This window comes from Mesoplodon mirus, assembly GCF_964341445.2.
Source record: "Mesoplodon mirus genome assembly, chromosome: 4".
In the NCBI taxonomy this organism is placed as follows: domain Eukaryota; kingdom Metazoa; phylum Chordata; class Mammalia; order Artiodactyla; family Ziphiidae; genus Mesoplodon; species Mesoplodon mirus.
Window position 1 is genome coordinate 140,780,419 of NC_138979.1, and position 12,670 is coordinate 140,793,088.

The following is a 12,670-nucleotide window of genomic DNA, read 5'->3' on the forward strand; positions in this document are numbered from 1 at the left end:
TGCATAGAAAATTTCTAGACTGACAGACTAGAAACTTGATAGTAGTTACTTCTGAGAAGGGAAATTTAGGGTCTGGGATGGTAGAGAGACCTAGGTTTCATTGCAGATGTCTTTATACTGTTAGAATTTTTTACTGTGTGTACACATTTTTCAGTTAATAAAAACTAGTTTTAAAAAAGGAATATCTGTAATCTAAAATAAACTAGATCGAATTTTTTCTAATTGCAGAAGAAATACTTGTTCTTTATAGATATGTTGGAAAATACAGAATGACACCAAGAAAAATATTTAAAAAGTCATCCATAAATCCACAACCCAGAGGAACATAACTTTAACATTTTGGTATATTTCCTTCTAAACTTTTTCTACTGTATATGTGTATTATGTATACACACATATAGACTTGTGTATATTAAAGAAAATGAAAATGTTATGTTTTAAAATGCCATACTATATAGCTTTCTAATTTGTATAGAATTTTTGTTTTTAGTGCCAAAATGTCCTGGATACAGCTTCTGTGTGATAAGCCCTGAATTTATTGAAGTTTCTGCCACCAAAATGATCATTAAAGCAATATTGACTTTAAATTTTATAACTTAATTACTTAACTAAGTTGTGTTAATAAACAGGTGGTGTTGGATAGGTTAGAAATGGAAGTTTTTATTTTTGGCCGTACCACGCGGCTTGCGGGATCTTAGTTTCCTGACCAGGGTTCGAACCTAGGGCCCCAGCAGTGAACGCACCGAGTCCTAACCACTGAACCGCCAGGGAATTTCCAGAAATAGAAGTTTTTCACAAAATAAGGCTAGTATATTAAAATGACTTATTTTAAATGTTTTTGAAGGTGTAAAATTCCAGGACAGGTGGTCTTTTGTTGCTTGTTATTCTACTGAAGTTTAGTTCAAACAATGAATGTTTGACTCACGGCTCTGTCAGACTGCTGCTTTCTATTTTGGTTAGTTTCTTCTCTCTCAGACTTTGGGCTTCCTCTGAATGGTCCTCTCTAGGGTTGTGAGGAAAGGTGGCAGGGCCATCCAGAGAAAAATCTTTTAGTCCTAGGGAAGTTGGTAGAAATAGAAGAATAACAGTAAGGAAAACAGGCAATTTTTGTCTTTATTTTCCAGGTCCACTGTGATCTAGAGGAAAGTTTCTTCCTACTTGTGATTTTTCTATTTTAAGCAGATAGATTTTTTTTTATAATAAGATATCAGAGAAATGTTAATGTGTTATTTAAGGCTTTAAATGCTATCTATGCCTTCAAGCAGTATAAAATCTATGGCTCGGTTCTTGGGAATATGATATTTTGAAAGTTGTTTTGCATTATTTTCATGGTTGCCAAGAAATTTTCATATTTTTTATATATGAAGAGAGTTTTATCTGAAAATGTGATTATCACAAAATATTCTATTTTCAGATATTTAGTCTTGGATATTGCAGATAATCCAGTTGAAAATATAATACGTTTTTTCCCCATGGTAGGTATCAATATTTTAATATCATTTTAAATTTATTTATGATTTGACCTCTTAATTGTGGTTCTAAAACTTAATGAAACATGATTTTCTCCTATACTACTTTTACTTTGTTATGTCTGAAAATTGTGGGATTATATTTTTAAAAAATTTATTATTTTTAAAACCTTTTTATGATCTCCAAATATTTGAGAAATCACACTTCGAATTTCTTAAATTCAAACTAATATTTAAACTTGTAATAGTTGTATTTGTAGCATTTTGGAGATTTTTGACATAAGGTAATTTTTATTCATATAAATAATCAGGAAATTACTTTCAGTATATTTTGTTTCACTGTATGTATGTATGTATGTATGTATGTATGTATTTTATGCTTATGTTACTCCACACGTTTTATTATAACACATTGTCTTTTGCCTTCAGACTAAAGAATTTATTGATGGGAGCTTACAAAGTGGAGGTAAATAATATTCCTTTACTTTGCTTACATTTATTTTTAGGAGATTATTTATGATAGTTAATTTTTTAGTTAGTATTTGTCTTAATTACAACTTTCATATTCTGCATTTATGTATAATAGACTTCCCAAATTTGTATTTTCCCAACTTCTTGTTTCATTTGGATAGGCTTTCTTAAATATCTCTATAGAACTATTTTTCATGTTCTGGGTCAGCTTTAAATCTCTTTAACCTAAAAGTCTACTGTAATCTCCACACAGTTAATATTAAATTTAATAAGTATCCAAGTTGTATATATAAAATACATAAAATGCTTAAGAAAAGATTTATTGTAGTATGATACATAGTTTCAGTATATTTTAGCTGCTGAATCAGGTATCTTTCTATCAGACTAACTATTTCTTGTTTTTCAGGAAAAGTTCTTGTCCATGGGAATGCAGGGATCTCCAGGAGGTATGAAGTTAGAGATAATCTTTCTTTCTCTTGCATTTAATTAATGAGTTGTGTTTTCTGGTTTTTTCTAAAAATGTTTTCCCCCTCTTCAGTGCTGCCTTTGTTATTGCATACGTTATGGAAACATTTGGAATGAAGTACAGGTAAGAAAGTACTCTGAAACCTAGCCGCAATTTAGATCCTCATTAAAATAAAGCTTAATGGAGATGGTTTAGGAGCTTTAAGTTAATAATCTCCTGATTTTGTCATCTAGTCATGTTTGATTAGGCAGGCCCTTTTATCCTGTGGTTAAGTCTCTTAATCCTTGTAGCTTGTCTACCTTGTATAGATCCACTTAGGCTAATGTTTGTTACTTTATGGAGCTAGTGCTAACTCTTGTTATTTTAAAAACCAAAGATAATTATAGTTGGAATAACCCATGGAAGACTGCTTGCTTACTACTAGGGAATTGGTTAATCTTAGTTTAAAAACTCTTAGACAAAGACGTAATTGCTTGCTTTGTTTGAAAGATTATTATGTTTTCCTTTAACAGTAGTTGGATGAAAAAATTACCTAAGAATTGTTTTAGTGTCTATTCACAACTCATTGTTTGTCTTATCCAAAATCATCTTTTCCAAGCATATTGCATAGACAAAAAGAGAGAGAGAGACAGGCTGATGAACTTTTCACCCTAAAACAAACCAGAAAAGCTGGCCAGTGTACAGTATTTTCTTTCTTAGTGTGTCTTGTACAAGTTAGAAATCTGTTGTAATCATTGATCCCTCCTTCTCTTTCACTCATGTCCCAAACTGATCCTTTACCAAATCCTGTCTGTTTTTGTCCTAAAATATTCCTTGAATCTGGCTCTTCCTCTTTATCATTATTTAATCTCCCTAATCCAAGCTCTAGTCATGTTTTCTTTGGACTCTTCCAGTAGTCACCTTCTTAGTGGTCTCATGTTTTCTTTCCTTCTCTAGTCTGTTCTGTTCTCCACACCACAGTGAGAATGATTTTCTTAAAAGATAAATCTGATCATATGTTACCTTACCCTAAAAAGCTTTCAAAGGTTTCTGATCCTTAATAATTCTTAACATGGCCAATGAAACTTCACATGGCATGCCCCTATCAATCTCTCCATTCTAATGCTATGTTCCCCATTAACCCTCTCCATTTGAGCTATGTTCAGCATTGGATCCACATGCCTCACATATAGTAGACATTCAGATGCTTTCTTTTTTTTCCCCCCAAGTTATCTTTAATTAATTAATTAATTTATGGCTGCGTTGGGTCTTCTTTGCTGCACGTGGGCTTTCTAGTTGCGGCGAGCGGGGGCTACTCTTTGTTGCAGTGCGTGGGCTTCTCATTGCGGTGGCTTCTTTTGTTGCGGAGCACAGACTCTAGGTGCGCGGGCTTCAGTAGTTGTGGCTTGCGGGCTCTAGAGTGCAGGCTCAGTAGTTGTGGCACATGGACTTAGTTGCTCCACAGCATGTGGGATCTTCCCGGACCAGGGATGGAACCCGTGTCCCCTGCATTGGCAGGCAGATTCTTAACCACTGTGCCACGAGGGAAGTCCCAAATGCTTTAGTTTATTTGGTATTTTTTATCTTAAAATTATAATGGAAAAGTTTGTTTAAAAGTGTTAATTCTTAAATATTATTTGAATACAAATGCTTTTATTTAACTGAAAATGATTAATGCCTGGTAGATTTTGTTTTATATATTCTCTTTATTATTTGGTGATGTGTCAATAATAATATTAATAGTGAAAATAACTTCCATTTATTGGGTTTCTGCCATGTGCCAGATACTATTCTAGGCACTTTTATCTCAACAACACACGGAAGTCCCTATACTTCTCATTTATTAACCAGTAATAATATCTGAGCATGTACTGTGTGACAGATGCTGTACACAATGTGTTATACTTATTATCTTCCATCTTTACAGTAGTGCTCCAAGATAGGAATTATTATAATGCCTAATTTACAGATGAGAAAAACAAAGCTTAGAGAAGCTGAGAAGTGTCCCCTAGGACACACAGCTGGGAAGCAAACGAATTGTGATACTTAGTCTGACCATGCTTTCGGTTTTTCCACTACAATTCATTACCTCTCTGTAGTACAAGCTGTATGATTATGATTTTCTATTTTAGGTAAATTGTTAGGTAAGTTCCTATTTTAGATAAATTCTGGAAAAATTGAGATTAATTCATGAAATAATATTATCGCCTTAGTTTTCTTTTTTTGTTTTCAGAGATGCATTTGCTTACGTTCAAGAAAGAAGATTTTGTATTAATCCTAATGCTGGATTTGTCCATCAGCTTCAGGTAACTTCTCTCTTCTTCCTCTTTAAGGCAGTCAGAAAGTAGGATAATTAAAATCTTATGTTCGTGTAATTTAGTTGTAGTATTTACTTTGTAAATACTTAAAAATTGCCATAACCTGATTAATTTGATTCTTTGTTCAAGTTTACATCTGTATTTAAAATTATCAATATTTTCTTAAAAGCTACCGTTAACAAGAAAAAAAGAGTTAAAGGCACATTTTTCAACCTAAAGTAAAATAATTGATGTTAGAAATGTCTTCAATTACTTCTTTATTTTAATCACACATACAGAGCATAAGAGAGTTTTGATTCTAAACGTATTACGTACAGCAGCTTTTCCTGTTTTATATGCTTTATCTTTTCCATATTCTTTCACATTTTGATGATGCCTAGAAGATGCACTAAAAAGACAGTAAAGTAAACCTGTGAATTTATCTGATTAATTTATTTAATTTTTTTCCAAGAAGGAAAATCATAGGTTGAAGAATATGCTCTGGCTGATTCCATCAGTTATGCAGGAATAAGTCTCACATTGAGACATCAAGAGCACTACAAAATGGGTTGTCTCAGTTACCAAACTTTAAATTTTACTTCATTTTTATTTTTAATTCACTTTTAGTTTTTACTTCATTTAAAAGAGAAAAAAATACGGTTAAAAAAATAAAAATTCAATAATGCCTAAGAAGAATACTTGAAAAGTAAGTCTTCTTAATAGTATATCTGGAAGATCATATATAGCTCTACCTGCATAATATTTTAATGTGTATATGTACATAGACGTATGTGTGTATCGCAGTTTTACATGGTCAGTTGCTTATACATGGACCTTTAGATTGTTTCCAGCCTTTCATGATTTTAAACAACATTGGAAAGAATATCCTGGTAGGTACATCTTTGTTTACATGTGTGAATGAACCTGTATGATAATTGATCAGAGTAGAATTGCTGGGTCAGAAGACATTTGAAATTTGATGTTGCCAAATTGCCTCTAAAAAGGCTTCAGGAAACAAGGGGTACTTGTTTACCCATACCTAATCAATACCAATAGTGAAAGTGTTGTATGAAACTTCTTGATCATTGTTATCATGTTGGTAAAAGTGGCAACTCCTTATGATTTGCCTATTTTTCTATCAGGTTGTTGGTCTTTTTCTCATTGGCTTGTAAGGACTCTGTATATTAAGAAAATCTGTCTTTATCCAACTGATTTGAAATGCCATTTTTATTATATACCAAATTCTGATCTATACTTGAGTCTGTTTCTGACCTCGTATTTTGTTCCATTGATCTGCTTATTGCTGCACTTGTATCAAACAGTTTTAAATACTATAATATTATGTAAGTAATTTATATTACTTATATCAAGTAATTTAATCAAGATCCCCTCATTAACGTTTTTCTGGAATTTTCCTGTTATGTTCTTAACAATTATTTTTTGGTGTGAACTTTACTGGAAAGAGTCCTGTAGTTGTTTTTAATAACATTATCTCTACATTCACAGTTCAGAAGGAATTGATACCTTTACATTTTTCTCAGTATGTTCCTCTCTAAGAGTATGTTCCATTTATTCAAGTCAATTTCTATGTCTTTTAGTGTTTTAAAGTTTTCTTTATATAGAATATATGCACTTCTTATGAAATTTATTCCTATTTTCTTTTATTCCCATTGTAAATAAAATGTTTTTTTCCTCCAGTATATTTTCTGATTGCTTACTTATATATAGGAAAGCTATTGATTTTTATTGTTTTCAGTTGGCAATCTTATTAAACTCTAAACAATTCTGAAAAATTTTCTAGTTGATTGTCATAGATTTTCATCTTCAAATCATAATAATTTTGCAACTTTTCTAATTTTTTTTTCTTTCTCATTGGATGGTCATTGTATCAGAAGCATGATAAGTAATAGTGGTATAGTACTTGTACTTTATTCTTGATTTTAGTGTCAGTGCTTTTGTATTGCACTGTGTGTGTGTGTGTGTGTGTGTGTGTATTTGTGCCTATGTAAAGAGTTTTTACCAGGAATAGATGTTGATTTTTAGCTTAAAAAAATTTTTTTTATGGAATGACTGTAGTTTTACTCCTTTAAGCCATTAATATGGTGAGTTGAATTATTGGATCACATTATGCTAGATTTCTTAATTTTGAATCATCATTTTGGTTCACAAATGGATCTCACTTGGTTATGGTACACTATGTTCCATGAATGTGTTGCTAGATTCTATTTGTCAGTATTTTTTTTAAGATTTTGGAATTAGTTGAATAAGTGATACTGGTTTGTAATTTTTTTCTGTACTACCCTCTTCTGGTTTGGATGTTTATCACATGATTCTCATTTTTAAAATGGAAACTTGCTTTCTCTTTATGTGCTCTAGAACAATGTAAATTAGATTGGAGTTACGGGCTTCTTGGTGTTCTGATATATGGTACCTGTGGAATCATTGGACCTTAATTTTTTAATTTAATTCAGTTATTCATTATTTCATTCATTTGTATATTTTGAGGGTGGACCAATTCTTGGACAGCTTTTCTTCATTTGGTAGGTTAAGTCTGATTTTCATATACTCCTCAGGTCACTTTGGATGGTTTCATAATCTCCTATATAATCATTCATTTCATAGGATTTGAGATAAAATTGAGGAAAATATTTTTCCATTCTTTTTTCAATTTTGTGTATCTGTGCTTTCTTTTTTCCTTGATCTGGTTAGTTTATATAACTTTTCTGTATTTGAATTTCTGCTTGCTTTCTGCTTTCCTTAGGTTTTTCTTGTTCGTGCTGCTGCTGCTGTTATTCTTTAGTGAATTTCCTGAGTTGAAAGCTTAGTTTTTCATTCTTTCAAGAATTCAAGACTATGAATTATCCTCTTAGCATTGCTTTAGCCATATTCTACATATCATACATAGATTCTGCTATGCAATATTTTTATTATTGTTATAGCTTGATATTCTGTGATTTCACTTTTGATTTTATTTTTTACTTAACATTTGTTTGAGAGGTTTATTTTTTTTAAAAACTAACTATATAGGTGACAAGGTTTATTTTCTATTTTTGTTCATTTCTAATACTATTTACTTCTTGAATTTTTTAATGTTTTCTTCATGGCCTAATATATAGTTGTTATTACGACTGTCTCCTGGGCACTTGAAAAGAAGAAATATATTCTCTGTTTTCAGGGCATAAAGCTCAATATACAGTCGTCCCTCAGTATCCGTGGAGGATTGGTTTCAGGACACCCACCCCCCTGCCCCCACTGCCCCATGAATTCCAAATCTTATATAAAATGGCATAGTACAGTCAGTCCTCTGTATCTGTGGGTTCTGCATCCGTGCATAGAGGGCTGATAGTATTTGTTTGCTTCGTCTGTCTTGGGCTGAGAGGTGAATTGAAACTCCTTTACTTTATTATGTTTCTGTTTATTTTTTCTTTAGTTCTTCTAGTTTCTTTGCCAATTTTGGTACTGTGTTATTTGGTAGATAAAATTCAAGTTAGATCTTCATTGTAGTTATATATTTATTATTCCTCCATTCAATTATTTTACTTTGAAATTAACCTTGTGTAATATTGTTTGCATTTGCCTTGTGAGTTTCTTCATTACTTTTCTTTCCACCTTTCTAAATCACTTTGTTTTAGATGCATTTCCTATATATGGTCTATGGCTGGATTTTGCTATTTGATTTGTTATCAGTATTTTTCTTTAATAGGTGAATTTATCCCACTTTCTTGCACTAAAAATGATATATACTTTTGTCTGTCATTTTATTTCATGTCACGCTTTCTCTTTTAAATGCATCTTTTTTAAACTTTTCACTATAAAGTTTATGAATTTTTTGTATGTTTGTATTTTGATAATTTTTAAGTTTATTTTTAGTTCTAAGGGGCACAATTGTAACTTTATAGTGTATACGTATGTTTCTTGAGTTATCACTTTTAAATAACTGTCAGTTGATTTCCACTATAAAAGATAAAAACTTATATACCTCTACTTCTTTCCTCCTTCCCCTCCACTACCTGTTTTGTTATTAGTCTTAGTTCTTCTAGGAGTTACCTCTTATACCTTTAAAAATATTTAAATATTATACCTCTTGTTACTTAGCAATATAAGATCGTCTACTTAAACTACGTCCTGTTATATGTCCTCCCACCTCCTTTTTTTAAAAAAAAGATTATACTTTTTCTGCATTGTTACAGATTATAATATTTATATTCTGTCCTATAACCGCATTTTCTAGTTGTTTATCCTTAGTTCTACATTTAAATAGGATTCTAGCTTCTTTATTCAACTACTGGAGTTTGTCTTTGAGCATTATTTTCAAGAAGAGTTCTTGGAAACTATATTCCCTAAGTCCTGGCATTTTGGAAAATATTTTTCTGTTGCTCTTATGTTTGAATGACAATTGGCTAGATAAAAATTTTTTGTTAAATACTTTTTCCCTTATGGGTTTGTACACAGACCTGACATTGAATATTGCTCCAGAGAAGTCTGAGGGGAGACTAATTAAAAAAATTTTTCCCCCTGAAAAGACTTGATTGGGAGGAGGAGGTGTTGTCTGGATGAACATAGGATGCTTTATCAAGGTATATCTTGTTGATTGTTCTATATTAACTTCTCAGTCTTAGTATGCCCTTAGCACTTACAGATTCACACCTTCCCCTATTTCAGAAAGTTTTCTTCTACTATGTATTTGGCTTCTGATTTTGTTGTTCTGTTTCATTTGCCTGGTTTTTTCTCCCAGAGACATATTTTATGTTGGTTCCCTTTTTCTTCCATATCTGCCATTTTCTCTGTAATTATTTTCAACTTTGTTCTTTTCTCTTTTGGCTTGATTTTCCTCAAGCTTTTCTTCCCTTTCCCATACTTCATTGTTTCATCAGATGTTTATTTGGCATTGTTCTAGGCAATGGCAGTAAAGCAGAGAACAAAATAGACAGAAATCTCTGACCTCATAAAACCTATTCTAATGAGAGAATTAAACAGTAAACAAAGTAAAATGTAGTAGGTCAGATGGTAATGGGTCACAGAGAAAAATAAGGGAGGGAGAAATAAGGCCATATAAGGAGATGCGACATGAATTGCATTTTTAAACGGTGATCAGTAAAGGCCTTATTGCAAAAATGATATTTGAGCAGAGACCTGGAGAAATTAGGAGAACAAGCTGTGCTGATATTGGGGGGAAGGCATTCTAGGTAGCAGGAATATACGTGCAAGTGCCTTGAAATGGGAGTATGCACCGTATTTTCGAGATGTGCAAGAAGGTCAGTGTGGCTGCAACAGAGTAAGCAAATAACGGTAGGAGATTAAAGCTGGGAGGTAAGGGGCCACGTGACAGGCGTTTATAGGCCATTATAAGTAAGACCTTTGGCTTTCATTTTAAGTGAAAGAACAACTTCAGATTGCCTGCTGCTGTGCTGAATATAGTATACTCTGTATATACTGTAGGGGTTGTTGGGGTTTGGGCAGAAGCAGGTGCTCGAGTTAAGAGGCTGTTGCAGTGATGGAGTCAAGAGAGTGTTGGTTTGAATCAAAGTGGTTGCAGGGGGAGAGGTAAGAAGAGATCAGATGCTGGATTTATTTGACAGTAGAGCTGACGGAATTTGCTGATGGATTGGATGTGAAGAGAGATTGGGATGAATCTAAGCCTTGTAGCCTGAACACTGGAAGAGGAACTGCTACTTGCTTATATGGGAGAAACTGCATGAAATTTGAAGGGAGTAAAATCAAGAGTCGGTTTTGGTCATGTTAAGGTTGAGAGAGCTATTAGATAGTGGGCAGGTTTACATAGAAGCCTGGATTTCATGAGAAAGAACTGTATTTCTAGGGGTTATCAATATGTAGATGCTATTGAAAGCTTTGAAACTGGATGAGGTCACTAGAGAAGTGAGTGTGGATAGAGAAGGATTTCAAAAACAGAACGTTAATGTATTCCTAGCATGTAGAGATTGTGGAGATGGGGAATCAGCAGAGGAGGCTGAAAAGAGTGGCCAGTGAGTTGGGAAGAAAATCAGGATGGTCTGGTGTTTGGGAAGTCAAGTGAAGAAGGTGTTAGAAGAGTGGAGAATGACCCTCTGTTTCAAAGGTTGATAACAGGTTAAATAAGATAAGGGCTGAGAATTGACATTAGGTTAGGAACATGATGTCATTGGTGCCCTTGACAGTTTTTGTGGAAGGGGGAAGATAAGCATAATTGCTCAGAGTTGAACGGAAAATGGGAAGAGAGGAATGTGAACAGCAGGAATAGATAATTCCAGGAATTATGCTTAGAAGGGGAAAACAGAAATGAAACAGTAGTTGGAGGGGAAACTAGGATTAAGAGGGGCGTTCTGTTTGTTTTCTGAAATGGTAGGAAATGGCATAGTCATCTCTTTTATTGTCCTATTTCTTCCATTAATCCTTTTATCTCTTCTTTGAACTCATTTCAGAAATGCCGTATTCTCATTGATTTCATGGAGAATTATAATTTTCACCTGCTCCATGGTGTAGTTTTCATGCAGTGTTCTTTATATATAGACTTTTTGTTATAATGTTGCTTTTCTTTCCCTTGCAAACATCTTTACATAAGACGTACATTGGTTCTTTTTTGATATTGGTCATCTTTGAACTGGAGACATTCTTCTTAGATAAGCTATTTGCCCAACAATAAAGTTGTGGGAAAGGGACCAGGGGAGTGGTGGGGAAAGGTAGGCAGCTTAAATTTTCCCAGTTGTCTTGGAAGACTTTCTCACCAACACTTTTCTCCAGTGGTATGACTCTACTTAGTGAGTGGAAAAAAAAAGAGCCCCTTTTGTCACAGGTTCTTCTTGTTTAGATTGATAACTACTGCATGCACATTAGAATCACCTGGGGAACGTTACCCATACCAGTTAAATGAGAATCTCTGGGGTGGGGGAGAGGAGCTGACTATATACCTACAGGTTTTAAGGCTCCTCAGGTGATTCTCAGGTATAGCCAGGCTTGAGAATCAATGGTTTAGCCTTTACTTTCAGCTGACCAAGATCAGCAGATGCTTGGCAACATGCAACCCAGTTTCTCCTCCACGTTGCTTGCATCTTGCAGAAATGCCAGGTGTAGATGTTCATATTTTCCTTAATATGCCCTTCCTCCTCCCACAGCCCACGCACACTTCCTGGCTGTATCATACTAGGCAAGGGCTTGTTAGGTTTGTCAGCTGTACCCACTCTGTCTGATATCGGCAGTCAGGCGTCTTTTGTGCATAGCTTAGTCTGGTTCCATTTTTTTTTAATGTTACTGTGAAATATAATACACATATATAAAATGCATAAAGTGCAAATAAACATCTATGTAACTGCCATCCAGGTAAAGAAACTGAACGTTTGCCAGAATCCCAAAAGCCCTCTTGAGGCCTCTTTCTTATCAAAATTCTCTTTCTCCCATCATAAAGGTAGCCAGTATCCTGACTTATTTGATAATTAATTCCTTACTTTTCATTCTTCTCATATTCCGGGTTATGGATGTTTCCTAGTTTCTTCGAATAAGGAGTTCTCTATTTCTTGTTTTCAGAAAGGGGAGAGGGATATGAATGCCTTTATTTCTCCATCTTTAACTGGAAGTAGAGGACTATTGATTTTAAGAAATTAGAACCAAATATATACTTGAAGCAATTAAGTGCCTTATATTAATCTGATTTTTAAAAATATTTTATTTCTGGGCTTCCCTGGTGGCGCAGTGGTTGAGAGTCCACCTGCCGATGCAGGGGACACGGGTTCGGGACATGGGTTTGTGCCCCGGTCCGGGAAGATCCCACATGCCGCGGAGCGGCTGGGCCCGTGAGCCATGGCTGCTGAGCCTGCGCGTCCGGAGCCTGTGCTCTGCAACGGGAGAGGCCACAACAGTGAGAGGCCCGTGTACCGCAAAAAAACCCCCAAAAAAACCCCAAAAATATTTTATTTCTTTTTATTCTTATAATCATTCTATGAGATTGCCAGTTTGGGTTTTGGGGGTATGTATGTGTTTTAACAGATGAAGTCAGA

At 34.1% G+C, this 12,670-nt stretch overlaps 1 protein-coding gene across 3 annotated transcripts in view; it reads left to right on the plus strand.

Moving 5' to 3' along the window:
- The window catches only part of STYX (serine/threonine/tyrosine interacting protein), a 37,274-nt gene that overhangs the window by 18,155 nt on the left and 6,449 nt on the right, over window positions 1-12,670 (plus strand). For 2 of the 3 annotated variants that reach the window (XR_014293671.1, XM_082616944.1), the window contains exons 5-9: window positions 1,415-1,475; window positions 1,899-1,935; window positions 2,347-2,386; window positions 2,479-2,529; window positions 4,619-4,691. Coding sequence is in view for 2 of the 3 variants with exons in the window: in XM_082616944.1 (XP_082473070.1) it covers window positions 1,415-1,475; window positions 1,899-1,935; window positions 2,347-2,386; window positions 2,479-2,529; window positions 4,619-4,691 (262 nt within the window). In the remaining variant the exon portion in view is untranslated. The remainder of the gene's footprint in view (window positions 1-1,414; window positions 1,476-1,898; window positions 1,936-2,346; window positions 2,387-2,478; window positions 2,530-4,618; window positions 4,692-12,670) is intronic. The other variant, XM_082616945.1, reaches the window with a different exon arrangement.